The following is a 19,882-nucleotide window of genomic DNA, read 5'->3' as shown; positions in this document are numbered from 1 at the left end:
TCCCCACAAAAATTATCGTACTTCCGCTTGTATCAGATGGCAAGTCATCCAGATTATACCACTAAGTGAGCCTCTATTTCACTGTTGACCACACCAGACACTGCCAAGACCTCGGGACTTCCGCCAGAGACACAACGTACCCTCTCCAGACTGTCTATTCCGAGCGTGAAGTGGTGCAAGTTGAGAGCGCTTCCATACTTCTTTTCCCACTCGAAAGCTGTCAAGAAGTTGGTTAGCCACGCCACGCTGCTGACTGGAGGAAAAACTATACCTTACTGGCTACGGACGGATGGACGGTCTGATGGTGGCGGCCAGCACCAGCGACTGATTCATACATAGCCAGCAAAAGACCAACTGTAGCGGATCAGCTAAGGAGCAAAAGCCCAGACGGACGAACACTCCAAAGGGGTTAGGTAGCGGGAAGAAGAAAAAATGAAACTAAAACTTCGTGTAAACTCTCTGACACAGAAAATAGCTTTTCACAAGAGTGCTTCTGATGGTCCAAAGGCTGACTGGTTAGCCCGCCGCCGTGGACGTGGTTCAAGTTTTGCTTCATACCAAGGCAAGAGGGAAAAAATGGGATGAGATTAAAATGCCGGATGAAAGGTCTCATTTTTGTGTTTCTATGTAAGGTTTTTTTACGCTATTTCTCTCTCGAGTGCCGACTATTTCGGCAGGAAACTAAATGAAATTGCATGGCCAACGATGGTGTAACAGAACGTCCACGACCAGCCGCCAGTGATGCGATGAGGAAGGAATTTGCCGAAAAAAACTGAACAATTTCGTTATGCGGCTGACAGTGAACGAAATAAGATTCTGCTAAGGCTATACGAAAGCTGTGCAAGCGGCGAATTAAAAGGATGAGAATATAAATTCCAGATACTAATTTGTACAATTCTGGATTATAATTATTAGCGAATATGAATCAGAAATCAGAAATCAGAAATCAGAAATCAGAAATCAGAAATCAGAAATCAGAAATCAGAAATCAGAAATCAGAAATCAGAAATCAGAAATCAGAAATCAGAAATCAGAAATCAGAAATCAGAAATCAGAAATCAGAAATCAGAAATCAGAAATCAGAAATCAGAAATCAGAAATCAGAAATCAGAAATCAGAAATCAGAAATCAGAAATCAGAAATCAGAAATCAGAAATCAGAAATCAGAAATCAGAAATCAGAAATCAGAAATCAGAAATCAGATATCAGATATCAGAAATCAGAAATCAGAAATCAGAAATCAGAAATCAGAAATCAGAAATCAGAAATCAGAAATCAGAAATCAGAAATCAGAAATCAGAAATCAGAAATCAGAAATCAGAAATCAGAAATCAGAAATCAGAAATCAGAAATCAGAAATCAGAAATCAGAAATCAGAAATCAGAAATCAGAAAACAGAAAATAGAAAATAGAAAACGGAAAACAGAAAACAGAAAACAGAAAACAGAAAACAGAAAACAGAAAACAGAAAACAGAAAACAGAAAACAGAAAACAGAAAACAGAAAACAGAAAACAGAAAACAGAAAACAGAAAACAGAAAACAGAAAACAGAAAACAGAAAACAGAAAACAGAAAACAGAAAACAGAAAACAGAAAACAGAAAACAGAAAACAGAAAACAGAAAACAGAAAACAGAAAACAGAAAACAGAAAACAGAAAACAGAAAACAGAAAACAGAAAACAGAAAACAGAAAACAGAAAACAGAAAACAGAAAACCGAAAACAGAAAACAGAAAACAGAAAACAGAAAACAGAAAACAGAAAACAGAAAACAGAAAACAGAAAACAGAAAACAGAAAACAGAAAACAGAAAACCGAAAACCGAAAACAGAAAACAGAAAACAGAAAACAGAAAACAGAAAACAGAAAACAGAAAACAGAAAACAGAAAACAGAAAACAGAAAACAGAAAACAGAAAACAGAAAACAGAAAACAGAAAACAGAAAACAGAAAACAGAAAACAGAAAACAGAAAACAGAAAACAGAAAACAGAAAACAGAAAACAGAAAACAGAAAACAGAAAACAGAAAACAGAAAACAGAAAACAGAAAACAGAAAACAGAAAACAGAAAACAGAAAACAGAAAACAGAAAACAGAAAACAGAAAACAGAAAACAGAAAACAGAAAACAGAAAACAGAAAACAGAAAACAGAAAACAGAAAACAGAAAACAGAAAACAGAAAACAGAAAACAGAAAACAGAAAACAGAAAACAGAAAACAGAAAACAGAAAACAGAAAACAGAAAACAGAAAACAGAAAACAGAAAACAGAAAACAGAAAACAGAAAACAGAAAACAGAAAACAGAAAACAGAAAACAGAAAACAGAAAACAGAAAACAGAAAACAGAAAACAGAAAACCGAAAACAGAAAACAGAAAACAGAAATCAGAAAACAGAAAACAGAAAACAGAAAACAGAAAACAGAAAACAGAAAACAGAAAACAGAAAACAGAAAACAGAAAACAGAAAACAGAAAACAGAAAACAGAAAACAGAAAACAGAAAACAGAAAACAGAAAACAGAAAACAGAAAACAGAAAACAGAAAACAGAAAACAGAAAACAGAAAACAGAAAACAGAAAACAGAAAACAGAAAACAGAAAACAGAAAACAGAAAACAGAAAACAGAAAACAGAAAACAGAAAACAGAAAACAGAAAACAGAAAACAGAAAACAGAAAACAGAAAACAGAAAACAGAAAACAGAAAACAGAAAACAGAAAACAGAAAACAGAAAACAGAAAACAGAAAACAGAAAACAGAAAACAGAAAACAGAAAACAGAAAACAGAAAACAGAAAACAGAAAACAGAAAACAGAAAACAGAAAACAGAAAACAGAAAACAGAAAACAGAAAACAGAAAACAGAAAACAGAAAACAGAAAACAGAAAACAGAAAACAGAAAACAGAAAACAGAAAACAGAAAACAGAAAACAGAAAACAGAAAACTGAAAACTGAAAACTGAAAACTGAAAACTGAAAACTGAAAACTGAAAACAGAAAACTGAAAACTGAAAACTGAAAACTGAAAACTGAAAACTGAAAACTGAAAACTGAAAACTGAAAACTGAAAACTGAAAACTGAAAACTGAAAACTGAAAACTGAAAACTGAAAACTGAAAACTGAAAACTGAAAACTGAAAACTGAAAACTGAAAACTGAAAACTGAAAACTGAAAACTGAAAACTGAAAACTGAAAACTGAAAACTGAAAACTGAAAACTGAAAACTGAAAACTGAAAACTGAAAACTGAAAACTGAAAACTGAAAACTGAAAACTGAAAACTGAAAACTGAAAACTGAAAACTGAAAACTGAAAACTGAAAACTGAAAACTGAAAACTGAAAACTGAAAACTGAAAACTGAAAACTGAAAACTGAAAACTGAAAACTGAAAACTGAAAACTGAAAACTGAAAACTGAAAACTGAAAACTGAAAACAGAAAACAGAAAACAATAAACAGAAAGCAACTATATATCGGGTCGTTCAATGCCATTGGCAGGCGGGACTCCAACCCACACTCTCTCGGCTGGTACCCAAGTGTTTCTGCAATTAAACTACCGCCGCACCCTTATATGAGATAATGAGTCTCATATCTAGTTTTTTCCCTCCAGTTTTCTCCATTCCATGCACGCCCACATACGCTTACCCGCCGACGGAAAACCGAAAACAATAAACAAAAATCAGAAATTAGAAAACAGAGAATGGCCTTAATTTTTTGTGTCTAAAACGAAACCAACATCTTTTCACATTTATCAACTCTTTCAGAAGGGTACAAAAATATTACCAATGCCTTCCATCATTTGTCAGCTTTTACGGTCTCACCTTCTGGTTCATTATTTCCGAAAGGTTGCTGACCTTTTGAAAGTTCAACCTACGAATCCTTTTTACGGTCTATCATAAACCCAAGTTCATAACGAACCGGCCTGGATGCTGGAATAAACGGGCAGGCCTACACATCCACCCGTTCCAATCCCACCCCGTTTAACCTATCAATTCGCAAGGTTCAACGGCACACAACCCGCTTAGAAAAGGCATAGGAAAAAATATTAGATTCAATTATTTCCTATATTGCATTTAGGTGCACCGATCCGTAGTGAATTTAATGAACTCTCCTTCTGCTTTCTCCGTCACGACCGGCGCCGCAGAACAGCACAACGGCAGCGCGGTGCGAAGTGAACGTAAACATTCCTCCCTTCCGGTTGTTGTTGTTTTTCCTCCCCATAGAAGCGGGCGAACTCTGATCGGCATATTGAGAGGGCATCTCGTTTCCTACTGCAAGGATACAGCCACAGCAACCGCGCCGGTCCTACATACCGACCGGCTCGAGTGGGATGTTATCGAAATAATGACATCGAAAAATAATGCTTTCGCCACCAAGCAGCCGCTGTTGCAGCACGGAACTGTTTTTTTACTCCCAGCAATGAAAAAAAAATAAGTTGGGAGAAAATCAAATCAAAATTGTTTTTGCAATTAATTGTACGGATCAACAAGTTTGTTTTAAAAAATATACAGAACAAAAATAACAGTTCTGTCTAGCTTAAAATTTAAAGTTTGAAGTAAAAGGATAAAATTTAATGTCAAGCCAACATCCTTCCGTGAAACGACAGACAAAACTCATTCAGTAAAAGTTATTTCCCGACTTCCCTGAGCTGAGAATGTTAATGATGATGAAACTGATGATGACGGCGGTGACGGAAATGATATGAAAAGCGATACAGGCGAGGACAAATAATTTATTTTTTCGCTTTGTTCTAAACTAATTGAAGAGAAAATTCCTCGGAAAGCAATTTGTATAATTTCTTGCCTCCCATACCTGGACGGATCTGGACGAATTTCATTTCATTGTTTGCCCGGGCAGGCAGCCATTGCTGCCTGCGGAAAAGAATTCTGATGAGCGGAGATATCCCAACAATACCTGCGGGATGTTTGATTGATTCAAATGGAATTCAATTTCGGGGAAGGATTGTCCTGAGGGCATTTCAGGTTAATTATGTATTTTCGAGTTATTATTCTTCTTCTGCCGAAAGAGGTCAGCTATCTCGAAGGGTGATATTCTGACGATTTTAATTACACATTAATTTTAATGAGAAATGAAATCGAAAATTATCGCTATCGTTCTAACCGAAGGCCTTTTCATTTATTATTACAGCGCCATCCTGAATATGAACAACAACAACAGCAGCACCGCCAATAATAACCTCAACCCCGCCAACAACAACAACAACAGCAACAATCATACCACGCTGAACAACAACAATCCAAATGTGATAAACCAAAACAACAATAACAATGGCAGCTCGTGCATCAGCATGCTGCAGGTACGGAAAACGCCTCCGTCCTGCGAGGAAGAGGAAATAGTCCGAGACCAGCCGGACCCGGACTACATCAAAATGTTCGTCGGCCAGGTGCCTCGGTCGATGGACGAACAGCAGCTGAAGGACATGTTCGAGGAGTTCGGCAGGGTGCACCAGATCAATGTGCTGCGGGACAAAGCGTCCGGGCAGAGCAAAGGTAGGAGATTTTGCTTGTTTTTAATTGAATTCCCCTTTCCCCGTATTCTCAGGCTCAGGCTCGATGGTTGTCTAGAGCTGTGAGTTGAAATTCGCTTTCAGTTGCTTCAATTGGGAAATATGGCAAAAAAATTCCGATTCCATACACATGAACGAATTGCTTCAGGTGAACAGGCACGAAAAAAATTCTTCCGTCATCAGAGAATCAACGTTTTCGATGAATTCAATTGACCAGCAGTAAGAGTGAGGTCAGCTGGTGCCATCTGATGGCATACCGCTGCGCTACTAGACGCTGCACAATGACCGCCGCGGCGCCGTTCGAGCAGAGAGGTGAGAAAAGCGCCTCCAGAATGGCACTTGCACTCAAGTTGTCATACACTTGGCTTCAGCTGGTCCACCGCGATAACGGCTGATGGTTTTCAAGCTATTGTGTGACCACTGATGGGAATGGTCGAACGGCCCCAGTTTAGCTCAGTTAGGACAACCAGCACAAGGTTGAAATCATTTCTGTATTTGTATTTTTATCCTGAATTTAAACCGAAATATTAACGTACATTTTCACTTAAATGTTAAAAAAAAGTTATTAAGAATCTATTCTTTGCGTTTCATTTTTGATATTCGAATAAATTGTTATTGAAATCGAATCTGACATCTACAAGAATTAAACTTCAACCCTGCAATAAAAACCGGCGTCAACTGAAGTACTACCGTTCTTACACTAAAACTATCTCGACGGTCGAAAAAAATGTTTTGAATCTAGAGTTGAAAATAAAAATCAAATAAAAGTGACAGTCATTTTTTCACTGGTGCACTAGCAATCTCGAGCTGTGAAGCACTCTTTACTCTCGGGCTCGGCTCGGTCATCTGCGGTTTGGTCTTCGATGGACGATAGACGTTGGACGGTCAGCACGACCCGTCGAAGTTCCGACCGAATAAAATAGTGACAATAATATGATACGAACGGATCGCACAAACTGAACCGGCTTAACCGAATCGAAAACACTGCCCACCGCCTTTAGTTATGCAATCTACCGATTTCGACTCGACAGCATCCAGCCGGTAGCGATGACAGCAAGCTTCACGACCGACAGCTTGGACGCCACAGCATCCGACCGAAGCGATACGGTGCGACGCGATGATGATAGTCTGAGTCTCATATGAAAAGTTTGCTCGGAGGAACGTTGATTTCCGATCCATTACTCATTTTCCCCCCGTTCATCCACCACAGGACGGACGGGGGACGAACCAAGCGAGATGAAAATCTCCAGACGCGTTCAACCGTAATGATGCCGTCGGTCAGCAACCGTCAGCACAAATTTCAGTTCCCATTTTGCCCGAAACGTGATCGCACGAAGTTACTTTAAAAGCACAGGAGTAAATTACTCGACACTCGAGTCTTGACAACAGAGCCAGCGCCGACCGGCCGGCCGGTGTTAAAGGAAAACACACTTCCTTGAAGCACCCACAACAACCCACTTGAACTTAGAACAAAAGTCCAAGACAAGCCTCGAGGGGGGCAAACGATGTCATAAAAAGTGAAGGTGTGAAAAAGGAAAACTCGAGAACTCAAACAATCTGCTTTCGGACACACGAACAACTTTGCTCTCTAATGCAAGGCGCCGAGTAAGTAAGCGTTAAACAATGGCGAAAAAACAAGACGGAAGAATCCGGACCCAACCAAGAGGACCGTCGGTCGGTCGGCACTGTGACCAGGATGGCAACGGCACGGCGGCGTCGTTGAAAGTGGGCAAACTTCCTCCTCCGTACCGAGACCGAACCGACGGACAACTTGCTCAAATAGCCTGAAGGCAATATAAATTAAATAAAAATCACCTTATCGCCTCGTAAACGAAATGAGAACCAGCCAGTCCCAGTTTTGCAAGGGATGGACCTTGCGCTGCTGCGAAGGGCGTAGGGAAATTTTATCCCCCGAGGAAAGTGCTGGAAATGGCTGGAATTTAAGGACTGGGCGAGAAGAATCTAAAATTTAGCGCCGTTGGCGCTAGCGGGAATTCTGTCGTTAACGAAGTCTATCTAGCAGACGAATACTTAAAAGTTGCTAAAGGTGAAACGAACACAACAGATGTTGCAATTAATTGTTTGCCAAAATATTTTCCACTTACTTTCAGAATACGTGTGAATTGCACGTATTCTTAGATATTTTCAAAAATTTGTTAAGTTTTTCCACAACCAAATTTCATAAATAAAAATAAATTAATAACCATTAGGAAAAACTTAGTCGGAGATATATTTTATTGACTTCAACACAGACAAGCAGACATAACTCTTGGAAGAAAAATCAACAAAAATTATCGTACCTCGCATTGAGCCTGAACACTAGCACCATCTATGATCGACATTCCCAAATATCACATAGCAACAAGAGTATCCCTCGAACTAGCAAGTATTTTTTTTTGGGGTATCCCCCTTCTTTCATAAAAAGCGTCACTTTGACCAAAACGGAGACATTCCCAACTAAGCCCAAATTTTAAATGACGGTTTAATCGGTGGGAAGAATGGAAAACGAGTGTTATGTCTGTTTGTCTGTGATAATAAGTATTACCCTAAAGTTTGCCCGTCGTAAATTTGGGTCTCAACGGTAAATATGTCTGAATTAAATGTTATTAAAACCTCTAAAGACTCACTTACTCGAAATATTCACTGAAAAAACAGGACAGAAGCCAATTGTAGGCGTAAAATCCTGACAAAAAAATAGGGTAAGGAACCTATATTTAGCAGTATTCTCGTATCACTGATTAATAAGGTAAAACTATTATAATGGGTTGACAAAGTGCGGGATATCAACATACCAATCTGCTTGTTAAGTTTAATTCTTCAAGCTGTCACCGCTGAAAGTCACTTAATAATAATTAAGCTAAAACTCTGACATTTTACATTAAAAATTGAGGCGTTGGAAATAATTTTAACGCATTTTGATCACCTTTCTTAAGCAGTCTTGAATTATACTAATTTGTCCCAGATTATCACTGCTATAAGCTTCTGATCATGGCATTAAATAACGCAAGTGCTCATTTTTTTACTTCAATATGGTATGCTAAAATTGAGTACATCACTTTTAGAAATCCTGGAATCAGTGCTCAAAGTAGCGAGGTGACGATTCGCTTCAGGAGCTGGGAAAATGCAAGTTTTTTGAAAACAATATTATTTCATCATATTTCTTGTCGAAAACACAGTAAATTGTAAACAGTTCTTATCAAAAGATTGTAAAAATATAAACAAAATACTGCATTTTAAGTTCAATTATGTTCAACTGATTCAAATAGACGACCTCTGATTAATCCGTTCCTTACCCTATTTTCATTGTAGATTTCCGTTCTATTCATTTTTCGCTATTTTATGATAATAAGGCCATTGCAAATTATTTTTAAAGTTTTTGTCTGTTGAAGATTGCTTCCCAAGTCCCAAGTTTCTAGTGATGATGTCAGGGTCATCTGCGAAGACTAGGAGTTGGCCTAAGATCTTTCACGTCATTTCGATGTCCGCTGACCGAATCATATCTTCAATGGCGATGTTGAATAACATACAGGACTGTCCATCCCCTTGCCGTTTCCCTCTACGCAATTTGGAAAGACTCGAGAGTACCCCCGAACTGTTCGCGCTCGACTGTATCGTATGCTGCCCTGAAATCCACGAAAATATTATGCGTGGGCACGTTGTACTCCCAGCATTTCTGGAGGATTTGTCGGAGAGTGCAAATTTAAGCCGTAGTGGCACAGGTTCCCATAAAACCCGCCTGATGCTGCCCTACGAATTCTTTTGCTATTGGGAACAGACGACGTAACAAAATCTGAGAGAGCACCTTGTATGCGGCGTTAATCAGCGTAATGCCGCAGTAATTACAGCAATCGAGTTGTTCACTCTTTTGATAAATGGGATATATCACACCTTCCATCTACTCTTCCGGTAGTAGTTTATCGTCCTCACAAATCCTTGAAACTATCTAGTGAAGTGCCATCACGAACCGTTTAGTTGGTTTCGATGCTGGCCTAACGAGCCAGTTGTCGTATGTTCGAATCTCGGCTAAGCGGTGCTGCTAAATAGAATCAGTAGGATTGTTGCACTAGCCCCGTAACTGTTCTGTACTGTAACAGCTGGCTGTGAAGTCTGTCGATAAAGAAGAGTCAAGCCTTAGAAAGACGTTTATGCCCAAGGCTTTGCTTTTGTTTGCCGTCGCTAACGGTTCTTGGCCATTTTTGTAGAGTTCTGCCGGAATTCGGTTCTATCTTGTGGCTCCATTATTCTTTAGCCTGCCGATTTCTTGCTAAATCTTTTCGAGGCCACCAGGTGTGACAACCCCCTCACTTTCTGTGGGCAACTCAAAATATCTGGCAACTCAGTTGGAGCAAATCTGGCTTTAGTTGTCAGAAGGTCGCATAATCAACCCTTTTACATGCATTATGCGATCTTTTGAAAACTAAAGCCAGAAATGTCATCGGTAAAAAGTAAACAATCAAATCAGAAGGTAAATTAGTGAAAATTGGTTACACGCCGTGCGGTATAAAACTTTGTGGCTAAATGCCAGATCTAAAATACTTACATACTAGAACCTAAAACTACTTAGTGACTAAATGTGACTAAATGCTAGGTAATTATACCAAATTATCTTATCTTATCTTATCTCACACTAACGTAGCCAATACTTGAAGGCATCCTGGAAAATGCCGATTGCTTAAATCGGTCATTTTTCTTGTCAACGGCCAGGCCAACTGCGCAGCATGTACCGCAGAGAGAATTCCAAAGAATTAAGTGGAATTAAAAATGATACTTAATTCCATTCAACTCATTGAAATCAAGGGGAAGGAAGAAAGCGTGGACCTCCCGTACCAAATGCTTCCCTTGAAGATATTGATTAATTTACAGATTACAAATTGTAGTCGTTGGGAGTATCTTTGCTAATAAAGGTTAAGTGATACTCCGGACCCTCGGGGATGAACTTATGGCATTAACCATAGTCTGGCTGCAATAGGCCAAGGTTATAGCGCCTTTTTTTCGCTCTCTGGAAATTGAAAAATTCCGTCTACCTGGCATCATTTTAATTACTTAGTAAAAGAATGTACAGCCGTCAAGAGCAGGTCTTCAACTGATCCTTTTTTTTCTACCGCATGCACACCACCGCGCATTCAAATTCACACCGTCTGTTTAGTGGTGGAATATGAACGCTATGCATAACGCAACTAGCAGCTTGCTCAGTCATGCCTCCGTATTGAACCGTAGAACGAATACATTTTAAACCTTTTTAACATTTTCGTTACGATAAAGTTGCCTTTACCGTTTGGAGCAGCGAATGACTGCAAAACAGTCAAATGACTGGCAGTCACCACGCTAACGATTCAATATTACAAAAAAAAACAGCCACTACATGTGCATGAAAGAAGTCAGTTGGACTCCGTCCAATGCAAACAAACGTTTTGCTTGCATCGGACCAACTCCGGATGACAAACTATTACTGTGAGCCTGAGCAGCCGATTTGGAGACAAAAAGCGAAACGAACAAATACGTCAGCTTATGCTTCCAGTCAGTTTGCAGTTTAGATTCTTCGACATGAACGCAAAGCGGGAGAACGACTGTTGGCGTCTCTTGAGAGGCCGCTTGAATTATAAGACGATAGCAGCGGAAGCGGCAAATTGACTGGATTCAAAAAACAGTCAAATGATCGTTCAAAAAGCGCAAGGTGAATGCGAAAAGCGTACGCATTCACGCAGTCACATTTCACTAGCGAACCCTTTTCAAGCCCTGGTCAAGAGCAGCCCATAACATCAGCACAGACGCTTATGGGTTTCACCTTCTGCTGACGTCCTTCCCTGTCCGTATACGACCTTAGTTTTCATCAGGGAGGTAGGGTTGGATGAGAGGCAAATACACGAGACATCGTTGTTTTCTTGGGGAGATAAATGTCTATTTTTACAATATTACATTTGCTTAGCTGCGTGCCGGGTAGTTGGTAATTTATGAAACCTTAATTTTTCGTCATCGACTATGTAATACAGTTTCGATTACAAATTCTTGCTTTGATAAAATGCTTCGCATGACTTCAGTTGGAATTCAGAACAATTCATTGATCTCTTTGGGCGATGAAAGAACAACCTTTAATTAAAGCAATAGTAATTTAATCATACTTCAATAACGAAAACTATTCTTGGGATGCACCATAACGATCAATTGATTAGCTTTCGTTAGATTTCTAGCGATAGGTACAAGCTGCTGATTGGCGGAAATTCATCCGGATTCCATCACGCACGTGTGCGTAGGAATGATTTCCTGCTTAAAAATAGCGCGCCTTCGCTTCGCTTCGCTGGGCTTTTATTGAAATTTTCGAAGGGCTAATCAAAACGAGAAATATTTTGCGGAATGGAATCCGGCGCGTTCGTTCCGCGTGCGTGCTTAAATAAGCCAGTGAATATGAGCCAGCATGGTAATTCGGCGTAAAATTTTACTCGTGCGCTACCTCGGGCGATAGCAATTACAAGAATGCTTACAAGGGTTTATATTACAGCGTGAAAGGATATCCACCGCCCGTTATGGGGTTTATTGCCTTGGAAAGATATGCCAAACACGTGTGGGATTTTGATGAATTACAATGTGCTTCAATGATAAATAAATAAGAAAATAATTGGAATGTTTTCCTAAAAATAAAAAATAAAATATTTTTTATTTTTAGGTTTCGTATTCTACTAAGACGCTCCAAAAACTTCAGTCAATAATTGGAATGATAAAGCGTTAAATTTCACAGCAAAACCGCGGAATTTTCACCGTCAAAATTATTACAAGTTAAATTTAGTTGATGAAACTAATTTATTGAAGCTTGGTAAGAACAGTTTAATATCATCAGTAATCTTTTGAGAATTTAGGTTTCAAACTGAAAGCCAAAAGATAGAAAGAAAACCTCGTACAAGTACGAATAATGTAAAACGGCTTGCACCTTTAAATTTCGACATTATTAGATACATAGTTGCTCTAGAACGAAAAAGTAATTTCCCCCGTTAACCCCTAACCACCTTCTTTCAGGGCGCAAAAGAAGACATCACAGTCAACTTGATATTCCTGTTCAAAGGAAAACTTTGAAACTGCAAATTACGCAGTCATCATGATGACGAACAATTTTTCACCCCAAACAAATCCATATTTTCTATCTGATTTGAATTTGAAGCCCCGTCAAAATTGAATCCCATCGTGTCTGTCTGCAGCAGCAACAATACACGGGAAAACGAGGGAAACATCAGATTAGAGAGCACAAAAAACAGCGAATACCGTTTAGGTACGAGGGGAGTTGCTCAAAACAAACTGTGTCATCGATTTTCTCGCTGATGCATGGCTGCTTATTCCAACATAATGGCCTTTTGAGCTAGGTAACCGATGAAGTTTATTTGGCTAAAAACTGCGGGAATGAAGTTACATGGCATAATCATTATCATCATCAAAAGCTGTCGCGGATTCGATTTATTTACGTTGGGAGGGTAATTCCATTCATCGCAGATCAAGCAAATTAACGGTGTCCAAACAGTCAGCTCAAAATGTGTTTTTTTTCTGCAATTTCCTCGAAAATTGCCTTGATTGGAAGTTCATCGTGTTGCGCTGTATAACTACGCTAATTTACACGCGTCCACCTCAGCCCCGGGGCGATCAAACAGTCTCAGTCTCAGTCTTTCGTGTTTCGTCTTTCGGAAGAAGCAATTTTCCCGCTGCTCTCGGAAAATCACTGCACAAGCCTCCCTCCGAAATCCGTGTAGATCACAAGGGGAAACAGTCACGATTAGGGGCTGATTGCCCCATGCTGGTACCGGATCTGGAGCAACCCGACCTGCTTCACAGTGTTGCGTTGGAAGCCTTTGAAGCGACGAACAGCCTGCAGGCGAACGGGCGCTCTTAGATTCTGTAGAACACAGTCTCGGATTGATTTAATTTTTTGATCTAAATTCGTTTTTCCCCGCTTTCTTACTTACTCCATCCGGCCGACTGGGTGAAGCCTCGCGCTGTAGGTAGGTATATCTACCAGACGAGCCCGCAAGCTGCGACCGACCGGCAACCGGCAACGTAGGCAACACCGGTTGTACACCGTTGCTGGATCGTTAGGATCACATTCCCTGTCTCGTTAGGCGGTGCGGGAGAATTGCAGACTCGTGAGTGATGAAGAAGGTAATCAAATGCAAAAAGGATTTATTGGTGTACGTTGTCGGGGGAAAAAGCGAAAGCTTGATTATCCCCGGGTCTGCTGGTAAAAGATTTTCGTAATTAGTTTGTGACACCGAAGCCAGGAGGAGACTAGGAAAGGAGGGATGAGCAAGCAGAATGCTGATTTTTATCTTACGAAGAAAATAAATATCTATGTTTAAATTGTTGATGCAATATACTGGATTCGATTGGAATATGTTCGAGAGTGTTGATCAAAACTCGAGCGTCGGATTTCATTTTAATAAAACCGATGTTTTACTGAAGTATCTAATTTTTAAATATTTCAGAGGCTCGTTGGTAATTGCTGATAGGAAATTCCGTACAAGTCTATCGTTTCCGCAATTGCAATTCAACTTATCCAATAATGACGGTTTCTTATGGATTAGGACGAAATTGAAAAAAAAATGCGCCGAACAAATTACTGCCGGCCTGGGTTGCAGTTCTCCAATCCCCTCGAACACCAGTTGGACGTGCATCGTTTTTAACAGTGCATGTTTATCGGGTGCGAGGTCTTCCCCAAAGTCTACGACCTTTTTCTGGTTCGCTGCTTTGAATAGTTTCGGCTTCTCTTTAATCGGGCATTCTAGTCACGTGCCCAGCCCACCGCGGCCTACCACATTGTCCTACCTTCACTATATCAGCATATTTGTACACTAGATATAGGTCGTGATTCATACGTCTGGTACACACTCCATTATCCATTTTGCCTCCAAGTATTTGGTCGCAGAATTTTACGGTATAATATTGACCCACCAGCATCGCACGAATCAGCTTAATTAGTTCCGTCGGAAAACCATGTTCTAGCATCATCTACTATAGGTCACGTCGTTTGACTGATTCGCACGCCGCCTTAAAGTCCACAAACAGATGATGAATCTGCAAGCTGTACTCCCGGAACTTGTCTAGTAACTGAGGCTGGGTAAACACCTGATCCGTCGTGCAGCGACGCTCTCGAGAACCAGCTTGGTACTGATCGACGAAGGACTCCGCTAACGGTCTCAGTGTACAGAACAGGATGCGGGAGAGCATCTTATAGGCAGCATTGAACAAGTTAATACCTCGATAGTTTTAACACACGAGTCGATGCTCATTTTTAAAAACAGGGCAAATGAGGCTGTTCGTTACCAGACGGTAATTCCCCACCAGAACCCGTCATCCGCTACGATCATCATCATCAATGGATCCATCATCGTTTTGCTGAGAGGCTGATCCGTTAACAGAGAAGGATCACCACTCACCCTTAATCGGTCACTCGATGAGCGCACTACCTGCGAGCCTCGGGCAGCTGCATCAGTACCGATCAGTTCAATCGCTATCGTCTCAAGATAAGCCACGCAACGCTCCTGAGCTACGTAGCCAGTCGAGAAGATAATTTTGTCATCTGTTAATTATATAAACCTATAGTTCCATAATTTTAGTGAATACCTTACCATTAAATAATTAAAATTAAAGTATAAAGTGCACATCGAGCGTTTGCCTTAAAGAATAAATTTCGCTATTGAATAAACTCTTCGTATATTTGTAAAGGAAAAACCGTTTTATCATTACGCGGCCCGCGACAAAGAGTTAGTGTCCGAACGGTAAGTGCGAAGAAGATCCTCCCGGTAAATTTACACCGCTGTTCTCCTATGTGCGAATAGAGGCCATCCGAGATTTGTTCTTCCGTCCAGATCCTGACAATGACCCGATGGATTGCTTTATACAGCAGCTCGCTCTCCACTTTTATTTAGAAGTTCAGCCGAAATTCCATCCTTCCCAGCAGGCTTACCGTTTTTCAGTCCATTAATTGCTTTCTTAATCTCCTGGTTCCAAAGTTAGTCTATCGCTCACAATTCTTGTCCTGTGCCTACTGATCTCCGTATTTATGACTCCATTTAACAGTAAGAGTGCTCCTTCTACATGGCTGCTATCGCTATTTTGTCCGTAAGCAGGTCGTCTGCACTAACTTTGCACATCACAGGCATAACAAAATATCTGTTCTCACCGTTTTGTCGAAACTTCGTGTCATTGAATCTCTCCTCTGCGTCGTGCTCCTCGTGCCCGTGTTTTCTTAAACGATGGGTTCTTTCCTGCGCAGTCTCTCTATACCTTTCCCTGTTCTGAAGCGTAGCCGCAGTGAGTATTCGACTCCCGGACCAGTTCTTCTCATTTGTCACTCTCTAGCATTCGGCATCAAACCAGTTGTTACGCTGTCTTTCACGCATCGTGCCTACCACCTCTGTCGTAGTTGTTTCAATACCACCATTCTGTTCCGTGATTCGTTAATCTAGCTTTCTAGTATATTCCGTTGCTACGCCATCTGCCGCCAACGGCTGAAGCTGTAAACGTAGCGTCCTCTCAGGTCGAGCATTCGCCGCGTTGGACAACCTTGCGCGAATCTTACACACGACAAGATAGTGCTCAAATCGAAATTCTGGCCACGATGACACCCGAAAAGCCACCGTCAATCAGGACACGATCAACCTGGAAGCTGGAATCTCCATCTGGATGATACCAGATGTGTTTTCGAATACTCAGACTCTCAGCCCTGCATGAAGGTGAATATAAAATGCTTTCAGTGCATACAGTTTTTCCCTGGTAGTATTCCTTTTATCTATCAGCCTATGGAAATGAATACTGAACTGCTAACAGTGTTTGTCTTTCTTAGTTTTCTACTATTCATGGAATGCCTGTCAACTAACCTGTCAGTCAATTTTCTTGCTCTCGATTGATATTTTAGTTCTCAAAGTTTAGTTTTTCAAACTACCTGCTTTTTGAATACACCAAAACACGGCTGAAGGAAATTAATTAAAACTTCGGAGCAAAGTTTACGCTTATTGTAATTTTGTTTGCCGTTGTCGGCAATTGGTTTCAGGTTGACAATACTATCAGGTATCAGGTATCAGCATCTTTGGCTCGAGCAGCACGTTCCTCACAATCATGTGGAAGATTTGTGCCTTGCCCATCTTGCCCGTGTCATCATTTACCTGATGAGGACGGGAAGGAAAACAGGAGGAATAGGAAGGGGTGGATGAGGAATTTGGACAAACACAAACATATATATACCGAGAGATTTTTGTACCCCCGAGGGGATACTGCAATCCTTGGTAGTTAACTTATCAAAAGTACACCCCCTGGGGGGTATACTCATGATAAATAAGAGCTTATAGCTCAATACCGCTTTCGGCAAGGAACATCAAAATGTCTCGTAATTTTAGTTTCCTAAAATCCGATTCATTTAAGACGTAGGATCCAAAGATCCTATGACGCAATTGTGCTACTGCAGGACAGTTGCAAATTACGTGATATGGTGTACCGTAGTCGGATTCACATAAATTACAATGAAACGATTCAGCTCGCTGAATCGTAGCCATATGATAATTTAGTCTGCAGTGACCAGTCAGTGATCTGACAAGAATACTGCAATTTACCTTTGAGTGTTGCAAAAGAAATTTCGCAACCTTCTCACAAGGCTTAACAATGAAACTTTTCGTTTGACGACAAGTTTCAAGATTTTCCCAATAACGTACATGTTCAGATGAAAACCAAGATCGAATCTTTTGTTTTATCCAACATGCCGCAATTGGTAAAGCAGGTTCCGGTCCGAAAACCGACTTTTCTGCTCCAGATCTTGCTAGTTCATCAGCCCATTCATTTCCGGTTATACCAGAATGGCCAGGAACCCAAACCAGATGAACGGCATTTAGAATGCTTAGTTCTTCTAATTGGGTGTGGCAGGCGATGACTGTTTTAGATTTAGAATTAGCCGCACAAAGGGCTTTTATAGCGGCTTGACTGTCAGAACAGAAGTAGATAATCTTGCCTATCAGTTCTTTCTGAAGTGCAAACTGGGCTCCGCACATAATTGCAAAGATTTCAGCTTGAAAAACGGTGCAGTAACTACCCAACGAATAGGATTCCTCCAATTCCAGCTCACGGCAGTAAACACCAGCACCCGCGCGACCTTCGTACAAGGAACCATCGGTATAACAGACCACATAGTCGGAAATTTTCCTTTCCATGTAGCCTGACATCCAATCCTCTCTAGGAGGAAAGTCACTTGAGAAAGTCCTATACGGGAAAGTACGCATGAGCGTTACATCGCTAGGAGCAAGGGCAAACTTGTCCTCAGCAACAATTTGCGACCACAGTCGAGTATGACCAGTGGAACCGTCCACAGACTGCCAAAGGCCAATCGCGTGTAGTCGATAAGCACATATTAGTGCCTCTTGCTTCAGGTGGAAGTGTAGAGGTTTAATATTGAAAATAGCTTCTAGGGCGGCAGTAGGAGTTGTCGTAAATGCACCAGACATTGCCATTAAACACATCCTTTGAAGATGGTTTAGCTTTGTCTGGACAGTCACAACTTCCCCTCTCTGCCACCATACAAGACAACCATACGCCAGTATTGGTCTGACAACGACCGTGTATAACCAGTGTATGTATTTGGGTTTAAGCCCCCAAGAGTTGCCAATTGCTCGTCTACATTGCCCAAAGGCCATGCACGCTTTTTTAATTCGGAAATCAATATTTGTGGACCAGTCAAGCTTGGAGTTGAGAATCAACCCCACGTACTTTACTTCGTTCACAACATCAACATCCGAATCGTAAAAGCGCAGAGCGCGAGCTCCATTGGTATTTCTACGTCTTGAAAATAAGACGATAGATGTTTTGCTCGGATTTACCGAAAGTGCAGTTTCTCGGCACCACGTTTCTACGACACGTAGTGCCTGCTGCATTAAGTCAAATAATGTGCTTATGCACTTTCCAACTACTAGGATGAGATAGTCATCCGCAAAACCATATGACGGATAGCCTAGACCATTGAGTTTCCTCAATAGGCCGTCCGCCACAAGGTTCCATAAAAGAGGTGAGAGAACGCCACCTTGTGGACATCCACAAACACTTTGCTTCCAAATGCTTGCTTGCCGTAAGGACGAAAAAAGCAATCGGTTACTAAGCATTTGTTCTATCCACTTTATGATTATTGAAGGCACATTATGATAACGAGCAGCCTCCAAAATGGAAGCGAAAGATACGTTATCAAACGCGCCTTCAATATCCAAAAAAGTTCCTAAGCAAGATTCCTTTTGTGAAAAAGCAACCTCAATTTTATCCACCACATCATGTAATAAAGTGGTTGTAGACTTGCCACTTTGATAAGCATACTGTGCTGAATGAAGAGGAACTTCTACTAAGCTTGTTTCGCGGATGTGGTGATCAACAATCCGCTCAAGTGATTTAAGCAAGAAAGACGTTAGACTGATTGGTCTAAAACTTTTGGCTTGCTCGTATGTCGCGCGTCCACCTTTAGGAATAAACTTGGTGGTTATTTCACGCCATTGAGTTGGGATGTACCCAATAGCAATACTACACACAAACATCCTTCTCAGAATGTGTTTGAAGTACTTGAATCCTTTCTGCAGTAGAATAGGGTATATTCCATCTGTTCCAGGAGATTTGTATGGAGAGAAGCTGTTCACGGCCCACTCAATCGCTTCAGTTGTGACAAGTCTCCGAGCAAAAGCCCATGAGTCTAAGCCACCTAAAACGATTTCTGGATCGTTTCGAACTTCAGGTTCCACACAGCCCGGAAAGTGACTATAAAAGAGACATTCCAGGATTTCATTGTCATTCGAACAGTATTCACCGTTCGAACTTCGAATGTTATTAACCTGATAATCTTTCGATTTTGACAGTATTTTATTAAGTCGACTTGCCTCGCCGAAACTGGAAACGTTGCTACAGAACCTGTGCCAGCTCGTGCGTGCTGAAGATCGTAAAGCCTTTGCATAGGCTTTCCGGGCCTGCTTGAAAGGCTCCACGCCATCCCTCCGACGTCTATTCCAGGCTCTCCTGCATCGTTTCTTTAGTTCCGCGAGATGAGAATTCCACCATGGTGTTCCTCTAGTCGTTTTAATAGTTTTTAGCGGGCAAGCTACTTCAAAAGCTTCCGCAATAAAAGATGTTGTGACATCTACAGCCACATCCAAGTCGATCGATGACTCAATCGTCGGTTCGAATCCTTGAAATTTCGTCGCCAGTTCCTCCTCAAAGAGTTCCCAGTCAGAAAATCTCGGATTGCGAAATGTTGCAGCGTTCAAGGAGACACCCAAATGATCAAAATATATAAAGCAATGATCAGATATGGGTGTCTCATTTGAAACATGCCATTGTGCCAACTCATGACTGATCCTGTT

The 19,882-nt window shown here is 40.9% G+C and overlaps 1 protein-coding gene across 3 annotated transcripts in view; it reads left to right on the top strand.

Moving 5' to 3' along the window:
* Positions 1-19,882, top strand: part of LOC128743586 (CUGBP Elav-like family member 2) — a 439,607-nt gene that overhangs the window by 205,341 nt on the left and 214,384 nt on the right. For all 3 annotated transcript variants that reach the window (XM_053840187.1, XM_053840185.1, XM_053840188.1), the window contains one exon: positions 5,153-5,514. In XM_053840187.1, coding sequence (XP_053696162.1) covers positions 5,153-5,514 — 362 coding nt within the window. The remainder of the gene's footprint in view (positions 1-5,152; positions 5,515-19,882) is intronic.

Source organism: Sabethes cyaneus, chromosome 3 (assembly GCF_943734655.1).
Source record: "Sabethes cyaneus chromosome 3, idSabCyanKW18_F2, whole genome shotgun sequence".
Lineage (NCBI taxonomy): Eukaryota > Metazoa > Arthropoda > Insecta > Diptera > Culicidae > Sabethes > Sabethes cyaneus.
This window is presented reverse-complemented; position numbering and strand designations above follow the sequence as displayed.